Here is an 18,777-nt window from a genome sequence, read left to right on the forward strand (position 1 = left end):
AGGAAATGGCAGAGGAAGCAGAAAAAAGGGAGCTTCCGGCTATGGTTAAGAAGGAAAGATGAAAAGTTGTGTGTGCAGAAGTGAGAAAGTAGGAATAGGGAACAATTGCGATATGTGGTGAGGTAGCAGGTAGAAGAGGAAAGGGGTGGGGAGGAATTATTACCACTGACAAACTCTGTCCTTATCCTGGGGTTTCTGGAGAAAGATTGAGTGGGGATGTGAAACCAGACCAAGCTAGGCATTGGAGGGGTGGCTGACATAGTCTCGCAGCTCGCCTCTCATGTCGCTCTCCTACTTAATCTGTTGGAGGATTGGTTTATGGACACTGGGCACTGGACGGCAAAGGGTGGTAGGCAAAGATTGAAGATTAATGTTTTTTCTAACAGAGAAGAGGCCTTCTGTTTTGAACCCTAGTTGTATGCTATGTTTCGACGGGAAAGGAGGAATGTCTTGATGGGAAAGCAAGAACAAGAGGCAATCGAGATGATCCGGTGTCCAGCTACGTGGGGTGGCAGGGAGATGTCCCTGACTGCTGCCACACCACCAGGAGATGTTCTGGGATTAATGGGGCAAAACATCCATGATAGGTAGCTCCCGGCTGATGACTCCGTAGCTGGACAACTGAAGGCACCGGCGGAGATGCGGCATGCAGTAATGCCCAGCAGGTTTAGACATTTACCTGTGCAAATTTAGACATTTACCTCACTAGTTTTAAGCACCTACCTCTAGCTACCTCTAGTCATAAGCGTTGTGTTTAAGGACACTGTGTCAAGTTAAGCATAGTTTGAAACTTTGATAAACATGTCTTGAGATCCCCGTCGTGCTCAGTGTGTTACTTGTACAGATGGAGCGCAGACTCAGCAGCCTAGGCAGAAATTGTTGGGTTGATGGGCCAAGAGAAATGATCGATTGCATACGATCTGTAAACTGTTTATTTATTTAATTTTCATTTAATTTTATACTTTTACATTTTTAATGTTTAGCAAATTGTTTCCAGAGGTGTATTTAGGACATTTAGCTACTAAAGTTTGTCTACTTTAAGAATATTAAAACATCAATGAACAATATTCATGTTTGTGTACATTCAGACATTTTTTTTTTATTTTACATGCGTAACATATGGGATGGTAGAAGGCCTATTAATTATTTTATGGGGATTCTGGGGAATTACCTTAGAAAGTTTTGAAAATTTAAAAATAGAATGAATATTTTAACCATTAAATGGACCAATTTTGGTCATTATTTTCCTAGCACAATTTGCTGGTGTGACTTTGGATGCATGAAAGTGACGGATAAAAATGGCAGGTTTCCTCTTACAAAATCAAGATTTCTGGCAAACTTGCAGCAAATTCGCCACTCATTAGTTTCACTAATTTTTTGTAAGGGAAATGGGTATTTGTTGCTATCTCCGCTATGGTTTACTGTCAATAAAATGACTTTTTTTATCTGATCGTGTCACTGCAGCTCTACTCTCATTAAAGTGGGGGAGAGATGATGCTGCTGCGATAGTCAGGTAAGAGAGAAAAAGCATAAAGGAATCAGGTTCCTAGGTAGAGAAACAATATTAGGAGCTATATGCCTGTGACTGTTTACCTAAGTTATGTAAAAAAATTAATAGCAATAAATTGACACATATGATATTTGAAAATAACCTAATTTTATTCTAGTCGTACAGGGGAAAAAGAGACTGGAGTTTAAAAGTCTTAGGAGTTTTGAAAACATATTTTATTATCCAAAAGAATTTATTTCATTTATGCAGTCCCGAGCTGCTTTTGATGCAATGACTAAAAGTTATAATGAATAAAATTCATAATCAGTTCATACGTGTGATATTTGTAATTAACATTATTTTATGTTAAAAAATAAAGTGAAAGGAGTTTTGGAGTTTTGAGAGCATTTTAACATCAAAAGTGTATTTTAATTCACCATCTTCTGTCAACTCGATCTGGTTTTGATGAACAGGTTAGAAGTTATTTTAATATATACTGTAATTAATACAATTCATTATAATGAGTACAATCTAGTTTTGTCTTTTGAGCTGCTGTTGTTTTCAAAGTTTTGATGCTGACATTATCCAGCCCAACAGCCTCTGACATAAGAGGTTTGTGGTTCCAAGTAAGCAAGCTTTTGGCTGTCGGAATAGGGGCATACAAGGCAATGATTGGGTGGGCCTGAGTGCCACCCACCAGTGAAAACTGAACTTGAACTTCATCCCACGTGTCCCAGTTAAAATACAGGTGCTGATGGTGTTTCAAAAAAGGAGTATTCCTCCACAATCATGTGAAAAGCATTAGTCTTTTTTTCTTGTCTGTAACATTCACTTATCATGAACCAATCAATTCCCGATTGACAAAATCATGTCTTGCATTAGTTTATTTATTTTATTTTTTTTTCAATGAATATCTTGTTTAACTCCAAAATTTGTCATATTATGGAAGTAAAATGTTTTTTTTTTATAAAACAGATAGTTCCAAATCCTAAATACTACAACTGCTACAGTTAAGATAATGAACTACAATACTTCATGGAAGATTATTAATGATAAATTAAACATTCTACTGAAAATTGGTGTCTTTGATTTCGCCTTTGTCACCTTTTTGTAAGACCAACAAGCCACTGGGTTAATGCGGTGTTTTACCACAAATTACAGTGATTTTACCACAACTTTTTGTGGCTTATTGGTTTGATTAAAACAAAGATTGTTTCATGTTGAATTTAAAAATCCAGATCAAATGACTGTAACTATGTTTAACTCTTTAGTGTTGACTAGAAAAACACTGCTTTATCTTTACATTCTACTCCAAAATGATTCGGTGTGACATTCAGAGGTTTAAATGGCTCTGTGTCATATTTGTCTTGTCATTCAGAATATAAGGAGATGGTTTCACAAGCATACATACATTTCTCATTTTGATCATCATTACGGCAGGAGGAAGAAATCACTCTGTCAAGAACTTTTTGAAGTAATAGTTAAAATTTTGATTTTGTCATCATACTCACTCCCATGTCGTTCCGATCCCATGTTATTTTCTGTCTTCTGTGAAACCCAAAATTAGATGTTAGGCGGAATGTTCAAGCTTCTGTTTTACATTCTGTACAAGGAAAGTGGATGGCGATTTAGGGTGCTTTCACACTAGCACTTTTGGTGCATATCCTGGTTCAAAGTACGGTTTGTTTTGATGATGTGAACGCTGTTTTCCGAACTCGGGTGTGCAGAAGACTTGACTTCAGAAGACTTGGAATATAGTGCATGAGTCATATTAACTACTTTTATGATACTTATATGGTGCCTTTTTGGATCTTAACAGCATAAATCACCATCCACATTGCTTCAGTGGAAAAGAGCAGCTCGGACATTCTGTCTTAACATCTCATTTTGTGTTTCACAGAAGACAGAAAGTAATACAGGTTTGGAACAACATGAGGATGAGTAACTGATGACAAAATTGTCATGTTTTTGGTGAACTATTCCTTTTAGACAAATACAGACAGAGTGTTAAAGAAATGATGACAGTTAATTTCTCGTGTGAATTTGTTTGGGTGTCTGGATGCGGGAAGTTTGTGTGGATGTGTGTGTGTGTGTGTGTGTGTGTCTGTGGGTGGGTGGGTGGATCATTTCCCTTGAGACAGTATGTCTGTCTTCTTCCTAAGTCTGGATGTCACTCCCCCCCTGGACTATAACTCGCAGCATTCCACACACCAGGTGTGCTTGCTTTCTCTCCGGCAGTTGCCGTGCCAACAGCACTTGTTTCTTCTCAGTTTCTTTCCTTGGGGATGAAAAGTCAAAGGCGTATATTCATCTTCCCCCTCTGGCAGCCACAGTGCTACAAACTCATCATGGGTCTAATAATGCTGGACTCCATCAAATCCACCTTGACATTCATTATTACAGCATTCATTACTATCATCACACATTTGCTCACTGAGTGCTGTACAAGTTTTTTTTGGAACCAAATGATTTTCATTTGTCGTTTTGAATCATTTGCAGTAGTTCTGAATATACTCAACTGAACTGCTAGTCATTACTTTTGAGACTCGAAAATGAACCGAGAATTGTTATTGTGTTATGTGTACTTGAAACTTGTTAGTATTGTTATGTGGTTCCAAACTCATATAACTTTCTTTCTAATGTGGAATTTTTTTAATGAATATCCTGGTCCATGTGTTCAATACAATAGGAGTTAATGACTCACTTCAAAAAGTAGCCTTTCATAAAAGTAGACCATATGACTCGTGCTCCATATTCCAAGTCTTCTGAAGGCATACAGTAGGTTTTGGTGAAAAACAACCCGAAATGTAAGTCATTTTTCAGTGAAAATCTTGAAAGTGTTAATGAATGCTATGAGAGAAGCTCGTTCACTGTGGCAAGTGTTTGCGCAAGAACTTGAGTTGTTTATTAGCGCTGTGTTAGTGGAATATTCATTAACATTTTCCGTTTGTGTTCATTATAAAAAAGAAAGTCATATGATATAGAACGACAACATTATGATAATGTTAATTTTGGGTGAACTATTCCTTTAAATTCCTTTTGATTCCCATCTTTAATCAGTTTAGTTTTCTGATGTGCTATTCACTGCACTATGGATCTGTGTTGATCCATTTATCTGTATATGTTTTAGGGAGCGTCTCAATTAGCTCCATAATTCAGTAGTCCAGTGCACTGAAACGTTTGCTTCCTAAAACATTTCCAGAATTGCCATAAAAATCAGGGAGCATCGTTGCTCACTATGTTCCAGAAAAGTTGTCATGTCTTCTGAAGTCGTTAGAGGATGAGCACAAGTGAGCATCAAGCATGAGCATCACAGCATCAACGTGTTGGAGCACATGCGCTAACTGCTAGTTTATCTGTCTCCATACCTCCACTTCTCTTCAAAATGAATACGTTATGCTCTTTTCCTCTGATAATAACCATGTTTGTGGTCTGGCTCCTTTTGGATATGTAATTTTTTTCCTCCCGTTGATCCAAATATTCTTAAATGGAAAAAAAAACATGCACTGTTTTATCTCACTGGTTTTCCATCCTATTATCTTCTCGCTGTTCTGACCTGAATAAATAGTTAATTTTATGCTGTACTTGTTTTACAGCAGCCTCTTTTGGTTTTGTCCTTTCTTTGTTCACTTCATCTAAATTGCAGTCACTAAGAAGTTAGATGTTTTGCTCTGTTCCAATGTTCTTACTCTTGCATTTGTTATTTATCTCCACTGAACTGTAATGTCCTTGCATTACAACTATGGCACAATTTTAGTTTCCCAGTTCAGACAGTACCCATAACCTGACATAAATAGGTCTCTGTTTGCTGCCTTGTTGTCTCCTGCCTATAGGCAGCTGTCTTTTAAAGCAGCATCCTAACTGACATGAAACCTCTTACATTAAATGAATGTAGTAATATATATATATATATATATATATATATATATATATATATATATATATATATATATATATATATAATGTAATGTACGAAATTTGAATCATTGATGCTTTTGATGAAAAGTGAATGTTTATCAGTAATTTGGCCAATCTTCCTTGGTGCCAACATGTTTACTTGCACTTGCATCTCGGCAAAATTTGAATTTTAAATGTTTAAATTTTCAAGTTGGAAGAATGACTTCAAATGGTGTTCAACTGCATTTTTCCAAGTAGGAACTTGGAAATTCTGGCTTTCTGAATTGAATGGAATGCAAATGAAGATTTTTAAAAAAATATCCCAGCTCTGTAGGTCAGTACAATGCAAGTCAACAGGGTCCAAAACTTTTATGCTCAAAAAGCACATAAAGGCAGTATAAAAGTAATCCATACGACTCTAGTGTTTTAATCAGTTTCTTCAGAAGCAATATGATAGGTGTGTGTGAGAAACAGATCAATATTTAAGTCTATATTTAACTTTTTTATTATAAATCTCCACTTTCAAACAACCCCCCTAAACACTCTTCTTTCCTAAGAGTTCTTCTTCTTTTGTTTTTGCCAATTCACACTCTTTGTGCATAATGCCACCTACTGGGCAGGGAGGAGAATTTATAGTAAAAAGGACTTAAATATTGATCTGTTTCTCACCCACACATATCATATTGCTTCCGAGTCTTGTGGATTACTTTTATGCTGCCTTTATGTGATTTTTGGAGCTTCAAAGTTTTGGACCCTGTTGACTTGCATTGTATGGACCTACAGAGCTGGGATATTCTTCTAAAAATCTTAATTTGTGTACTGCAAATAAAAGTCATTTGGGATGGCATGAGGGTGAGTAAATGATGAGAGAATTTTCATTTTCAACTATTCCTTTAACTTTTGGAGGGGAATTAACCTAGAAATGGCTTACTTATAGTTGTCTATGCATATTAAGTTAGGATAGGAGAAAATATTACACAGTGGATAAGTTGCAAATTTATTAAGTCAAGCAAATTTACGTACTGTATGTGGCAGTCTGCTCATCCCAACTGCTCCAGTGACACTCTCCTTTTGTGTTTTTCCCCCAGAACCACTGGTAACAAACCTGGAAGCAGCCCCAAGGGCCAAACTCCTGACGAGAGCAACCGCCGGACAGACGCCAACTCTTCCGTCTCAGACCTTGCCAACTCCGTCACCAGTGACATGCTGATGGTAATGTGAAGATGTGACGTCTGTCTATGTTACGTCTCTTTTGTTTTCCTTGAAATTTGCATTCCCTTTGTTTTGTCTGTAAGGAAGCATTAGTGTTTTGGAGGGTATCCTTTAAACACAGGGACACGTCACATGTAATTGGTACTCTCATTTACTGCAGTCAGTCACACAGGGAGATGTGTCAAAAAGAACTTACCTCAACTAGAGGCCAGTAATTAGAACTGGTATATTGTGCTGCAGGGCCCACTGAGGCCAGTCTTCACAGGGACTACATGTTACGTGGGTGGGAAGGCATCTTTTAAAAGAGATTGTGATGAGGGCTAATGATGGTGCTTTCTCCTTAAGAGGGCACTAGACTCTGTTGTAAGCACCAACCTCTTGCAGCTTTCAGTCCCACTGGAGGGTTCCGGGCACTGGGGCATGACGTCAAATTAAGCCCAACTTTCAGCCAAGGTCCTGACATGGATGAGAGTTCATTAATTTGGTATGCCATTAGTTGTCAGACCCCTTTAAATGATGAATCACTAAGGTGTTTTTAAAGACCACCAACCAGAGTCCCCAAAATTTTGCCCTTCAGCAAAAAATAAAATGAAGATAACAGCTTTTCACAATTCGTTATTGTGAATCACGATATTTATGTGATATTTGTGTCTCTTTTTTGGCAGGGTTTTTTATGTGACAGTTGTGTAAACTAAAGAAATGCAGTATGTATGTCTATGTATGTGGCAATGTTTCCTACAGAACTCTATTTGCAACAGCGTGGAAGCCTATTAAATTCATTAGTCTGATTCAAACAGATAAACTTGTGAGTTTGTGAGTCTTTTTCTCTGATTTATTAAAAGAACCAGCTGATTAGAGTCATTTATTTTTGAATCGGACTACACTGCGTGTTGAGAGTAAAAGTTTGGTTGACTCCTACCGTATAATGTGTGTGCAAAGATGAGACCTACGCAATCCATTTGTTGTTAAATAATGTCTCTTTTAATACCTTTTCTGTTCTTTACAGTCATTTGTTGATCAAAAACTTAAAAAATAGAAACATTTAATTCTAAACATATTGCACTGATGCATTAAAGAAGCCATTTGTAATCTTGTTAAAGGAACAGTTCACCCAAAAATGAAAATTATCTCATCCTTTACTCGCTCTCATGCCATCCCAGATGTGTATGACTTTCTTTCATCTGCTGAACTGAATTGAAGATTTTTAGAAGAATTTCTCAGCTCTTTTGGTCCATACAATGCAAGTGAATGGGTGCCAAAATTTGGAAGCTCCAAAAATCACATAAGTCAGCATAAAAGTAATTCATATGACTCCAGTGGTTAAATCCATATCATCAGAAGCAATATGATAGGTGTGGGTGAGAAACAGATCAATATTTAAGTCTTTGTTTACTATAAATTTTCCTCCCTGCTCAGTCAATCTCCACATTAACTTTCACTTTCACATTCTTCTTTATGTGTTTTTGGTGATTCACATTGTTCATGCATATCACCCCCTGCTGGGCAGGGAGAATAATTTCTAGCAAAAAAGGACTTAAATATTGATCTGTTTCTCACCCACAACTATCATATCACTTCTGAAGTCATGGAATAAAACACTGGAGTCATATGGATTACTTTTATGTTGCATTTATGTGCTTTTTGGAACATTTTGACACCCATTCACTTGCATTGTATGGACCTTAAGAGATGAGATATTCTTCTAAAAATCGTTATTTTTGTTCTGCAGAAGAAAGAAAGTCATACCCATCTGTGGTGGCATGAGGGTGAGTAAATGATGAAAGTATTTTCATTTTTGGGTGAACTATCACTTTAAGTGCTCAACCAAAACACTTATGTGAGATGCTTGCTGAACTGCCACTCTCACTTGCTCTACATATCGATGTAAATACTTGTAAATAGTACAAATTGTGCAGGGAAACAATAAATACTTAAAATATATATGTTCAATATATTGAATGCAGTTTCATGCGATTTTTATTTTAGTAATCATATTTAATGATGGAATACATGGAATTTGTAAATGTTTAAAAAGCTAAAATGTGAACAAAATTATGAAAAACTAATGATAAAATTACATTTGTGAAATTAATATTTTAATATTTACCAAGTTAGAAGCGTTAGCTGAGAATTTCTTTCATATATAAGGAAAAAAAATAAACATTATAACTGAAATGAATTGGAACTAAATGGAAATGAGAAACAAATTGAGAGCTTGTGAATCAGAATCAAATCGAATCAGGAAATCTGTATCAATACCCAGCCCCATTACGTATTCGTACATAAAGTGTGGTTCTTTCAAATGTACACTTTCGTACATTTTCATATACAAATGTTTATGAATCTTTTGGGGTTAAAGAATGGGAAGTTTCAGAACATTTGCGACAGGACACACATAAATCAGGAAATGAGTGAAACACAGGAATATTACCTTAATACTATAATATACTGAACTCAAAGCACTTGAGCTTTAGATGCTGTGAATACACTGATATTGTTTCGGTGTTGACCCAAATGTACAAAAATGTATGTGTTAACATTACATACAAATATCTACGGATACAAATGAGATTACCCTATTTCTCATCACAAACAATTTAGATTGTAAACTCACAACTTTTGCTGTGGCACTGTAGATTCGGTAGGGGGACAGCAGTGCAAAAAACACTGCTATGTGGTTTTGTTAATGATTAAATATGAAGGGATTTGGCCTTTTAACAACAATGTTAACATTCGTTTTGAAGTTGTCCCCAGGCTCTGAGGAAGAGGAACACGAAGGGCCAGTGTGCGAGAAGTTGGGTCGCATCCAGTTCAGCGTGGGCTACAGTTTTCAGGACTCCACCCTAACAGTCAAGATTCTAAAAGGTCAGGATCTACCTGCGAAAGACTTCTCTGGAACTTCAGACCCATTCGTCAAACTCTACCTTTTGCCAGACAAGAAGCACAAACTTGAGACCAAGGTCAAAAGAAAGAACCTCAACCCTCACTGGAACGAGACTTTCCTGTTTGAAGGTCAGACCCTTGCAGTATTTCATGTCTCAGCTAAATTATTATGTATTTTGAGTGTCTAGACTTGTTTTAGTTTGTAGTGTGATTAGATCTTTTCAAAGATTAGCATGTAAATGTATTAGGTTGTTTTTTATCAGGTCTGTTTTATCTAATTAATTGCATGGCATGCTAACTGCAACTTAGTGCAATTAATTGCAAATAAATCTCAAACATCAATATTTGCCGGCCCACAAGGCCCCCCAATTAAAAATAATTCTATATATAATAATTAAAAATATAATATATATATATATAATATATATAATAATTCAGATAATTAAAAATACATTACATTATTGTGGCAGACGAATAAAGCATTAATTAGGCAATACAAAAAGTGACTTTAGAAGTCAATACACTGTTTAATTTCATATTGGACTATCATTGGCCTACAGTCCATAGCAGTCCATTTTGCAATTAAATTTGTCTTTCTGTCTGAGGTAGACTTATTGTAAGGGCTTTTTCAAGGACTTGTCTACATACATGCATCAGGTGTGTCACTTTGGTTGCATCGCATCATAGACAGCGTTTTAAGGATTCTGTGTCAAGTTAAACGCAGTTTAAAACTTATGTCCCGTGCATTCGAAGTTGTGCTCCGTCCAGCTGTATTTGAACACAAGAACATGTATTCATCTTGCACTGTCTGCTGTTAGTAAAGCCCAAAATATACTTTGGTTTTGACGCAAAAGCTTAGTGTATGCGATTATGTGTACAGTCGAACGCTCAGCTTTTTGAAGTATACTCCATTTGACTCTGAGCGAATACAGGCGGTTGGCACATGCGTGCTACGACAGCTATTACTCTTCAGGAGTTTAGACCCATAAAGATGTCTTTATATTCCTTCAGACTCGAGTTAAACAAATGCAGGTATCTCCTGATATCTTCACACACGTGCTCTTGACCAACTCATCCACTGTGTTTGTTTTCATCCACTGTGGTTGTTTACACCTTCGTCTCCTGTTGTTTACCGGCGATTACATCTTCTACTTGCACTTTTCGGAAAAACAACGGCTCAGTTGTGAGTGTTGTTACCTGGACTCACCAATTAGTGCAAGTCCAGGCACATGTAAATACTGCATGTTTAGAGTACGCATGGTTAGAAAAGTCGGGGCACACCAGGGTTGGATTGGTAATCTGGCATACCAGGCATTTTCCTGGTGGGCCGACGCACTTTGGGGCCGATCAGGGGCGGACTGGCCATCAGGAGAACCGGGCGGGCTGGTGGGCCGGCCGCGAAACGGGCCAAATGGGCCGCGATAAGCTGAAGGGGGCAGCAATATGCAGAAAAAGAGCAAATTTTATTTTATTTTATTCACGCGTCCTGTACACAGACGCTTAGCGTTCGCATCTAACCAAAGTTGACTTTGGGCTTTAGTGTGGTTTGTTGCCTGTTCAGCTGCTGTTGCACTTACTGCCCCCTGCTAAACGAGACTCGTAAAAACATGAAGGTGGTACAGTCCTTCAAGCTTGAATTGCTCTGATAGTAGGAAAATTCCATAATACAGTCTGCAGACATGATAATTTTCTTTTTTTTTTTTTTTTTACAAATAATTTTATATAATTAATTGCTCTGATTTACCATATTAAATGGCAGTCTTACTTTTTATTATACTAGTCTAACATTGTCACAACCTCAGTCTGACAGCCCTCTCCTTCTTGTTATCTGTTAATGTGTTGATTTCTGTTTTGTGTTTGAGCGCATGGCTCCGTTGTGTTTTTTGTCTGCCATGCGCACTTCTGACCCATCCCGCTTGTTTCCTCTTGCCACGCCTCCTCGTTTAGTCCTTTTCATGTTGATTGTCTGCACCTGTCCCTCATGTGTCTTCATCTATAAATTGTGCCTTCTTCCTCTTGTGTTTGTCGAATTGTTTTGTTTGTCAGTTCGTCTGTTTCTGGCTTTTTGCTCTTCCTGGTTGGTCCTTGTTATTATTTATATTCTGGTTTATGTTTAGTTTGTTTTCTCTCCCCCTTGAGCGATTTTTTTTTTTTTTTTTGCCTGTTTTTTTTTCTGTTGTTTAATAAAAATGTATGTATTTTCACTCATTCCCGCATTTGGGTCCTCCTTCCTCCTAGCATTCGTGACAAACATAGCCAGAGTTTTGTCTTGCGGCATACATTCTGGACTACTTTTTAACAGGAAATGACTGTCTGACTGACATGTAAAGCGACAAACTACAGTTAATTTTGTTTTTACAGTATGTTTAGAGCGGGTAAATCTGACATAGATGATACCACAATAATAGAATGGCACAAAAAGAAATGAAAAAAAAAAAAAAGACAGAAAACTACAACAAAATTGGAAATGTGTGTAGACTTTGTCCAAATTTCTGTTTGTACGAAAGTAACAAGTGCAGATTATTTAACAGACTGAAAACTAAGGGGAATATACAATGAAGGTCTAGTTTGCTTGCTCCTAAGTGCCCAAAACCAAACCTTCATCACAGGCACTCATAATGTCAGTCTGGCGCCTTTTAATCATGTTTTTGTTTCCCGGTGATGAAACCTGTGCAGCCTGACCAAAAGGTACTGTCGGGTAATCTGATTGGAGCTTGCGATTTTCTTAAGTGCTTGCCAGTTTTGTGTTTTGCAATATCCAGACGGTCAGTGAACAGACTGTGGACGGTCTAAATCTGAGACTATTAATATACAAACTGCATTTTTTAACCTCATATTGAGCAGTTAATCATTTCAGTGAGATACAGAGCTAAAGTTATGCTCACCTCTCTCCCAGGGTTTCCTTTTGAAAAGGTGGTGCAGCGCACACTGTATCTGCAAGTGCTGGATTATGACCGTTTCAGCAGGAATGACCCTATAGGAGAGGTCTCCATCCCCCTGAACAAGATTGATCTGGCTCACATGCAGACCTTCTGGAAGGAGCTGAAACCCTGCAGTGATGGCAGTGTGAGTAAACGTGTGTGTGTGTGTGTGTGTGTGTGTGTGTGTGTGTGTGTGTGTGTGCAGAGAAATGATTCATAAATAAAATTATGTTTTTTGTTTTGTTTTAAGACCTTTATGAGTTATGGGTGTATCTTTATATATTATATTGACTTCATTTAAAGGGGTATAAATAGGAATTGAATTTTCCTTGATCTTTTAAAATAAAATTATATAAGTACTAAAACTTTCAGAATTAAAAACTTTCTCATCCAACAAGAGCATTCACTGACACCTATCTGCAGTGGCTCATTCTGTACTACCACAATACAATGAAACACACTAACATAAGACATATAAATATGTTTACATGTCAGTGATGCCTTTTGGGTGATCAGAAACTTGGCCTGCCCAGTCACAGTGAGGTAATGAGGTGGAGAAAGGATACACACAATTATTCCTAAACACCAGAACAAGTAAGACATAGGGAAAGTCTGCCAAACTTGTATTGTTCTTAATGGTGTAGCACCTGCCACTCTGCATATCCTTCTGAATGATCCCCATGTTAGAAACAAGCAGCTGAAATGTATTTAAAAAGGTTCATTTTAGTCTAATCTTAACAGTTTGAGCAGCACATATTAGCACAGATTGTTTTGTGAACCTTTCACAAAATAATTCAGGCTTTAAAACCCTTAAAAACAATGGAAGTCCATAGTATATCAGCATTATTTATGGTAAGCATGTATGAGTGAGTGTTTGGATGGCAGAACCTCATAGAGGAAAGTGATTGGAACATTTTCTAGATGTAGGCAGTGTTGCATATCAGAGAGGTTTGAATTATCATAGTAAGTTTAAAGATGTGGCATGAGGAGAGAATTTGAGTGTCAGAAATCCAAAAAGGGAACAGCAGATGCCAATAATAGTCAAAGAAAGGAGTCCAAAGAGATGAAGTCACTGAGAGGGCAGGGGCCGTCTGGAGACAGGGAAAATAATACCTTAATTGTTCAGTGTGTAGAGTGGAACCTGCAGAGCTTGCCATTCCTCAAGTATGTTTTAGCCCGTTACACAAGAACAAGAGAAGTACAAGTGTTTCATTAGCACGGAGAGCCTTGTACTTCTGCGTTTAGGGTTCTGGCTTGGGGCACTCCAAATGATCTCCCACATGTACATTGACTCAAGTGAAAGTCTGCACTCCATCTCCTGTGCTGTGGTTATGCTGCTTGCTTTAGAGGGTTTGAAGTAAAACTCATCTGTTCTTTTTAGTGACGATAGAGTAATATGTCATCCAAGCTGATTAATCAGCCAATATTCAGGGGCTAGTTCTCATTTTTTTTACTCCATTCAATATTTCTGGTAGGTTTACTTTTGAACGTCAATTTCTATAAAAATATATCATAACGTATTTGCTACACACACACACACACACACACACACAGACACACACACACACACAAGCTATTGAACATATAGAAGCTATGGGACCATTACAGTTCATTGAACAGATTTTGATTTTAATTTAGTTTAATTGTATTCACTTGTTTACCCAACAGATAGGCCTATAACAAAAATAAAATGATATTGAAATTTTAGTTTAAGGGATAGAATTAGAAAAATATATTCTAATTTCAGAGGGTTTTGAATTAGGTATTTGAAACCAGCATAAAAATCCACTGCTAGAGAAAACACACATTTATTAATTCAAAACCTTATAGTTACTGACATATACTGTACCTATTATAATGTGTTATAATATATATATATATATATATATATATATATACAGGTGCATCTCAATAAATTAGAATGTCGTGGAAAAGTTCATTTATTTCAGTAATTCAACTCAAATTGTGAAACTCGTGTATTAAATAAATTCAATGCACACAGACTGAAGTAGTTTAAGTCTTTGGTTCTTTTAATTGGGATGATTTTGGCTCACATTTAACAAAAACCCACCAATTCACTATCTCAAAAAATTAGAATACATCATAAGACCAATAAAAAAAACATTTTTAGTGAATTGTTGGCCTTCTGGAAAGTATGTTCATTTACTGTATATGTACTCAATACTTGGTAGGGGCTCCTTTTGCTTTAATTACTGCCTCAATTCGGCGTGGCATGGAGGTGATCAGTTTGTGGCACTGCTGAGGTGGTATGGAAGCCCAGGTTTCTTTGACAGTGGCCTTCAGCTCATCTGCATTTTTTGGTCTCTTGTTTCTCATTTTCCTCTTGACAATACCCCATAGATTCTCTATGGGGTTCAGGTCTGGTGAGTTTGCTGGCCAGTCAAGCACACCAACACCATGGTCATTTAACCAACTTTTGGTGCTTTTGGCAGTGTGGGCAGGTGCCAAATCCTGCTGGAAAATGAAATCAGCATCTTTAAAAAGCTGGTCAGCAGAAGGAAGCATGAAGTGCTCCAAAATTTCTTGGTAAACGGGTGCAGTGACTTTGATTTTCAAAAAACACAATGGACCAACACAAGCAGATGACATTGCACCTCAAATCATCACAGACTGTGGAAACTTAACACTGGACTTCAAGCAACTTGGGCTATGAGCTTCTCCACCCTTCCTCCAGACTCTAGGACCTTGGTTTCCAAATGAAATACAAAACTTGCTCTCATCTGAAAAAAGGACTTTGGACCACTGGGCAACAGTCCAGTTCTTCTTCTCCTTAGCCCAGGTAAGACGCCTCTGACGTTGTCTGTGGTTCAGGAGTGGCTTAACAAGAGGAATACGACAACTGTAGTGTCTGTGTGTGGTGGCTCTTGATGCCTTGACCCCAGCCTCAGTCCATTCCTTGTGAAGTTCACCCAAATTCTTGAATCGATTTTGCTTGACAATCATAAGGCTGAGGTTCTCTTGGTTGGTTGTGCATCTTTTTCTTCCACATTTTTTCCTTCCACTCAACTTTCTGTTAACATGCTTGGATACAGCACTCTGTGAACAGCCAGCTTCTTTGGCAATGAATGTTTGTGGCTTACTCTCCTTGTGAAGGGTGTCAATGATTGTCTTCTGGACAACTGTCAGATCAGCAGTCTTCCCCATGATTGTGTAGCCTAGTGAACCAAACTGAGAGACCATTTTGAAGGCTCAGGAAACCTTTGCAGGTGTTTTGAGTTGATTAGCTGATTGGCATGTCACCATATTCTAATTTTTTGAGATAGTGAATTGGTGGGTTTTTGTTAAATGTGAGCCAAAATCATCCCAATTAAAAGAACCAAAGACTTAAACTACTTCAGTCTGTGTGCATTGAATTTATTTAATACACGAGTTTCACAATTTGAGTTGAATTACTGAAATAAATGAACTTTTCCACGGCATTCTAATTTATTGAGATGCACCTGTATATATGACATATTCACAAGTTCCTGAGGTCCAAGTCAAGTCTCAAGTCTTTCAAGGCCAAATCTAAGTCAAGTCTCATGTCTTTGGTCACAAGTCCAAGTCAAATGGATCAAAACAAGAAAGTACAACCACCTCATTATTTATACCATGATCAATGGAAACGTGTAAATGCTTCATGCTGCATCAGAGTCTCTAGTTTTAGAAATAGATGCCTCACATGTCCTCAGCTGACAGCTCCATTGAATTCTACCCGCTCAACACCAGTTTCATGTACGACAGTAAAGAGAAGACTCAGAGAAGACTGCCGGCCTTGTGGGAAGAATTGCAAAGAAAAAGCCACTTTTGAAACAGAAAAACAAAAAGAAAAGGTTAGAGTGGGCAAAGAAACACAAACATTGGACAACAGATAATTGGAAAAGAGTGTTATGGATCTTAACCCCATTGAGCTTTTGTGGGATCAGCTAGAATGTAAGGTGTGTAAGAAGTTCCCGACAAGACGCTACAGTAAGTGTGGGGTGAAATGCAGGGGTGTAAATTAACAAATTACAAATACTCATGTTACTGTAATTAAGTACTTTTTCTCAGGAATTGTACTTTTTTAAATAGTTTAAAAATTGTATACTTTTACTTCAGTACATTTTAAGTGCTGTAACTGTACTTTTACTGCGCTATTTTCCCACCGTCTGTGTTCGCTACTTCCCTGTCCTGATTTTATTTTGCTCTATCAACATGATTGGCTAGGGAGAGTATGGTGACTCCCATCAAATCAAATCACAGGTAAAAAACTTGAATGGCAGCTGTAGATCGGGCGCCAACTGTTATGGATGTGGAGAATGCCTCATATTTCAACACCTGAACATCACGGCCGCACCTGAAAGGGCTTTTCGCTGTGAAAAAGGCCAATTGCTTGATCGTGTCATGTGAGTTTAGCTGGCTCAAGCCAGATATCAGCATTAATCCTGCCTCTAATTTTAAGAAACATATCAAGGTAAATTTCATATTTCTGCTTACTAAATTCTGTGTCTATAACGTAGCTTGTAAATTAGCCATCTATCACTGAGATTATTGGGTTGCTGTGAGAGATTAATGCAATGTTATCAATAGGGCTGGGCGATAAACTGTCTCGATGTTTATCGGAAAAAAAAGAGAGATGTCCTCGATATCGATGATAAACTTTTAAGTAATTTTCTATACTTAGCCTATGTTCTACATCTAGACCAGGGGTGTTCATTACATTGATCGCGATAGCAAGACAACCGCTGGTTGGTTGATCTAGATAAAATATAAAAGATTGACTTTTTATTTCCTGACATCTGTAGCTGCGTGCTGTTTTATTGACAGGCAGCTAATGTTTGTGCGCTTTACATGCGCTTATGCTCCGAGAGTGTTAATGCGGTATGTGCCTAAATGGTCAAATACACTTCATAATTCTGCCAATGCCCGTCTTGGTGAGGCATAAATGTAAACGCAGTTGGTTTGGTATAAAGTGAATGTAAACAGAGGGACAAAAAGCGTATTTGCATCAGAATGTTGGACTTGAAGTGTACATGTAACCGAATTGAGCACTGTCTAGCAGGCTATGTCATAAAAATGCTATTAATCAAACAACAGTAACAAGGAAACGAGAAAACCACTCACTACTTTTGGCTGAATAACTTAAGTAGCTTTAAAAGTATTAATGTAATAGAATAAAATAGTGACATTTTTAATAATAATATTTTTTAATAATATTGTTAGTTTTTTTAATAATACCGTCCCCTGATGTAGAGAGTGTGTTAATTTGTATAAGAAATTACTAGGAAAGTAGAGATGATAAAATATTTTATAATTATGCTTAGCCTTTATCAAGTTTTTTCTAATGCTATCTCAAAAGGAGTACTATGAGGCCCCCTATGTGCTAATTAATTAAAATATAATTTACTCACCCTCATGCCATCCCAGATGTGTATGACTTTCTTTCTTCAGCAGAACACAAATGAAGATTTTGAAGAATATTTCAGCTCTGTAGGTCCATACAATACAAGTGAATGGATGCCAAAATTGTGACGCTCCAAAAAGCACATAAATGCAGCACAAAAGTAATCCATATGACTCCAGTGGTTAAATCCATGACTTCAGAAGTTATATGATAGGTGTGGGTGAGAAACAGATCAATATTTAAGTCCATTTTTGTTAGAAATTCTTCTCTCTGCCCAGTAGATGGCGCTATGCATGAAGAATGTGAATCACCAAAAACAAAAGAAGAAGAAAGTTAAAGTGGAGATTGACTGAGCAGGGAGGAGAATTTATAGTAAAAACTGACTTAAATATTGATCTGTTTCTCACCCAACCTATCATATCTTTTCTGAAGACATGGATTTAACCACAGTCACATGGATTACTTTTATGCTGATTTATGTGAATTTTGGAGCTTCAAAATTTTGACACCCATTCACTTGCGTTGTATGGACCAACAGAGCTGAAATATTCTTCTAATAATCTTTTGCAACTCAGTACTCAATACTCACTACTCAAGAGTACTTTTAAATGAGCTACTCTTTTACTCTTACTTGAGTAGTTTTTAGGACAGGTACTTTTACTCTACTCAAACTACATTTTTTAAGAAGTAACAGTACTTTTACTTGAGTTTTATTTTTCAGTACTCTTTCCACCTCTGGTGAAATATTTTTTTCAAATTGTAATAGTAATTTTTCATGTTATTAATGTCCTGACTATACATTGTGATCAGTTGAATGCCACTTTGTTGAATAAAAGTAACAATTTCTTTCATTAAGAGCAAAATCTGTACATTATTCCAAACTTTTGGCCGCCAGTATACTGACCTTACTATCTCTGTATATATATATATATATATATATATATATATATATATATATATATATATATATATATATATGCATATGATGATAA

At 37.1% G+C, this 18,777-nt stretch overlaps 1 protein-coding gene across 1 annotated transcript in view; it reads left to right on the forward strand.

Moving 5' to 3' along the window:
* The window catches only part of LOC127445583 (synaptotagmin-7-like), a 213,897-nt gene that overhangs the window by 181,762 nt on the left and 13,358 nt on the right, over positions 1 to 18,777 (forward strand). Inside the window, exons 7-9 of the mRNA XM_051705738.1 lie at positions 6,475 to 6,598; positions 9,343 to 9,610; positions 12,378 to 12,547. Coding sequence (XP_051561698.1) covers positions 6,475 to 6,598; positions 9,343 to 9,610; positions 12,378 to 12,547 — 562 coding nt within the window. The remainder of the gene's footprint in view (positions 1 to 6,474; positions 6,599 to 9,342; positions 9,611 to 12,377; positions 12,548 to 18,777) is intronic.

This window comes from Myxocyprinus asiaticus, chromosome 1 (assembly GCF_019703515.2).
Source record: "Myxocyprinus asiaticus isolate MX2 ecotype Aquarium Trade chromosome 1, UBuf_Myxa_2, whole genome shotgun sequence".
NCBI lineage: Eukaryota > Metazoa > Chordata > Actinopteri > Cypriniformes > Catostomidae > Myxocyprinus > Myxocyprinus asiaticus.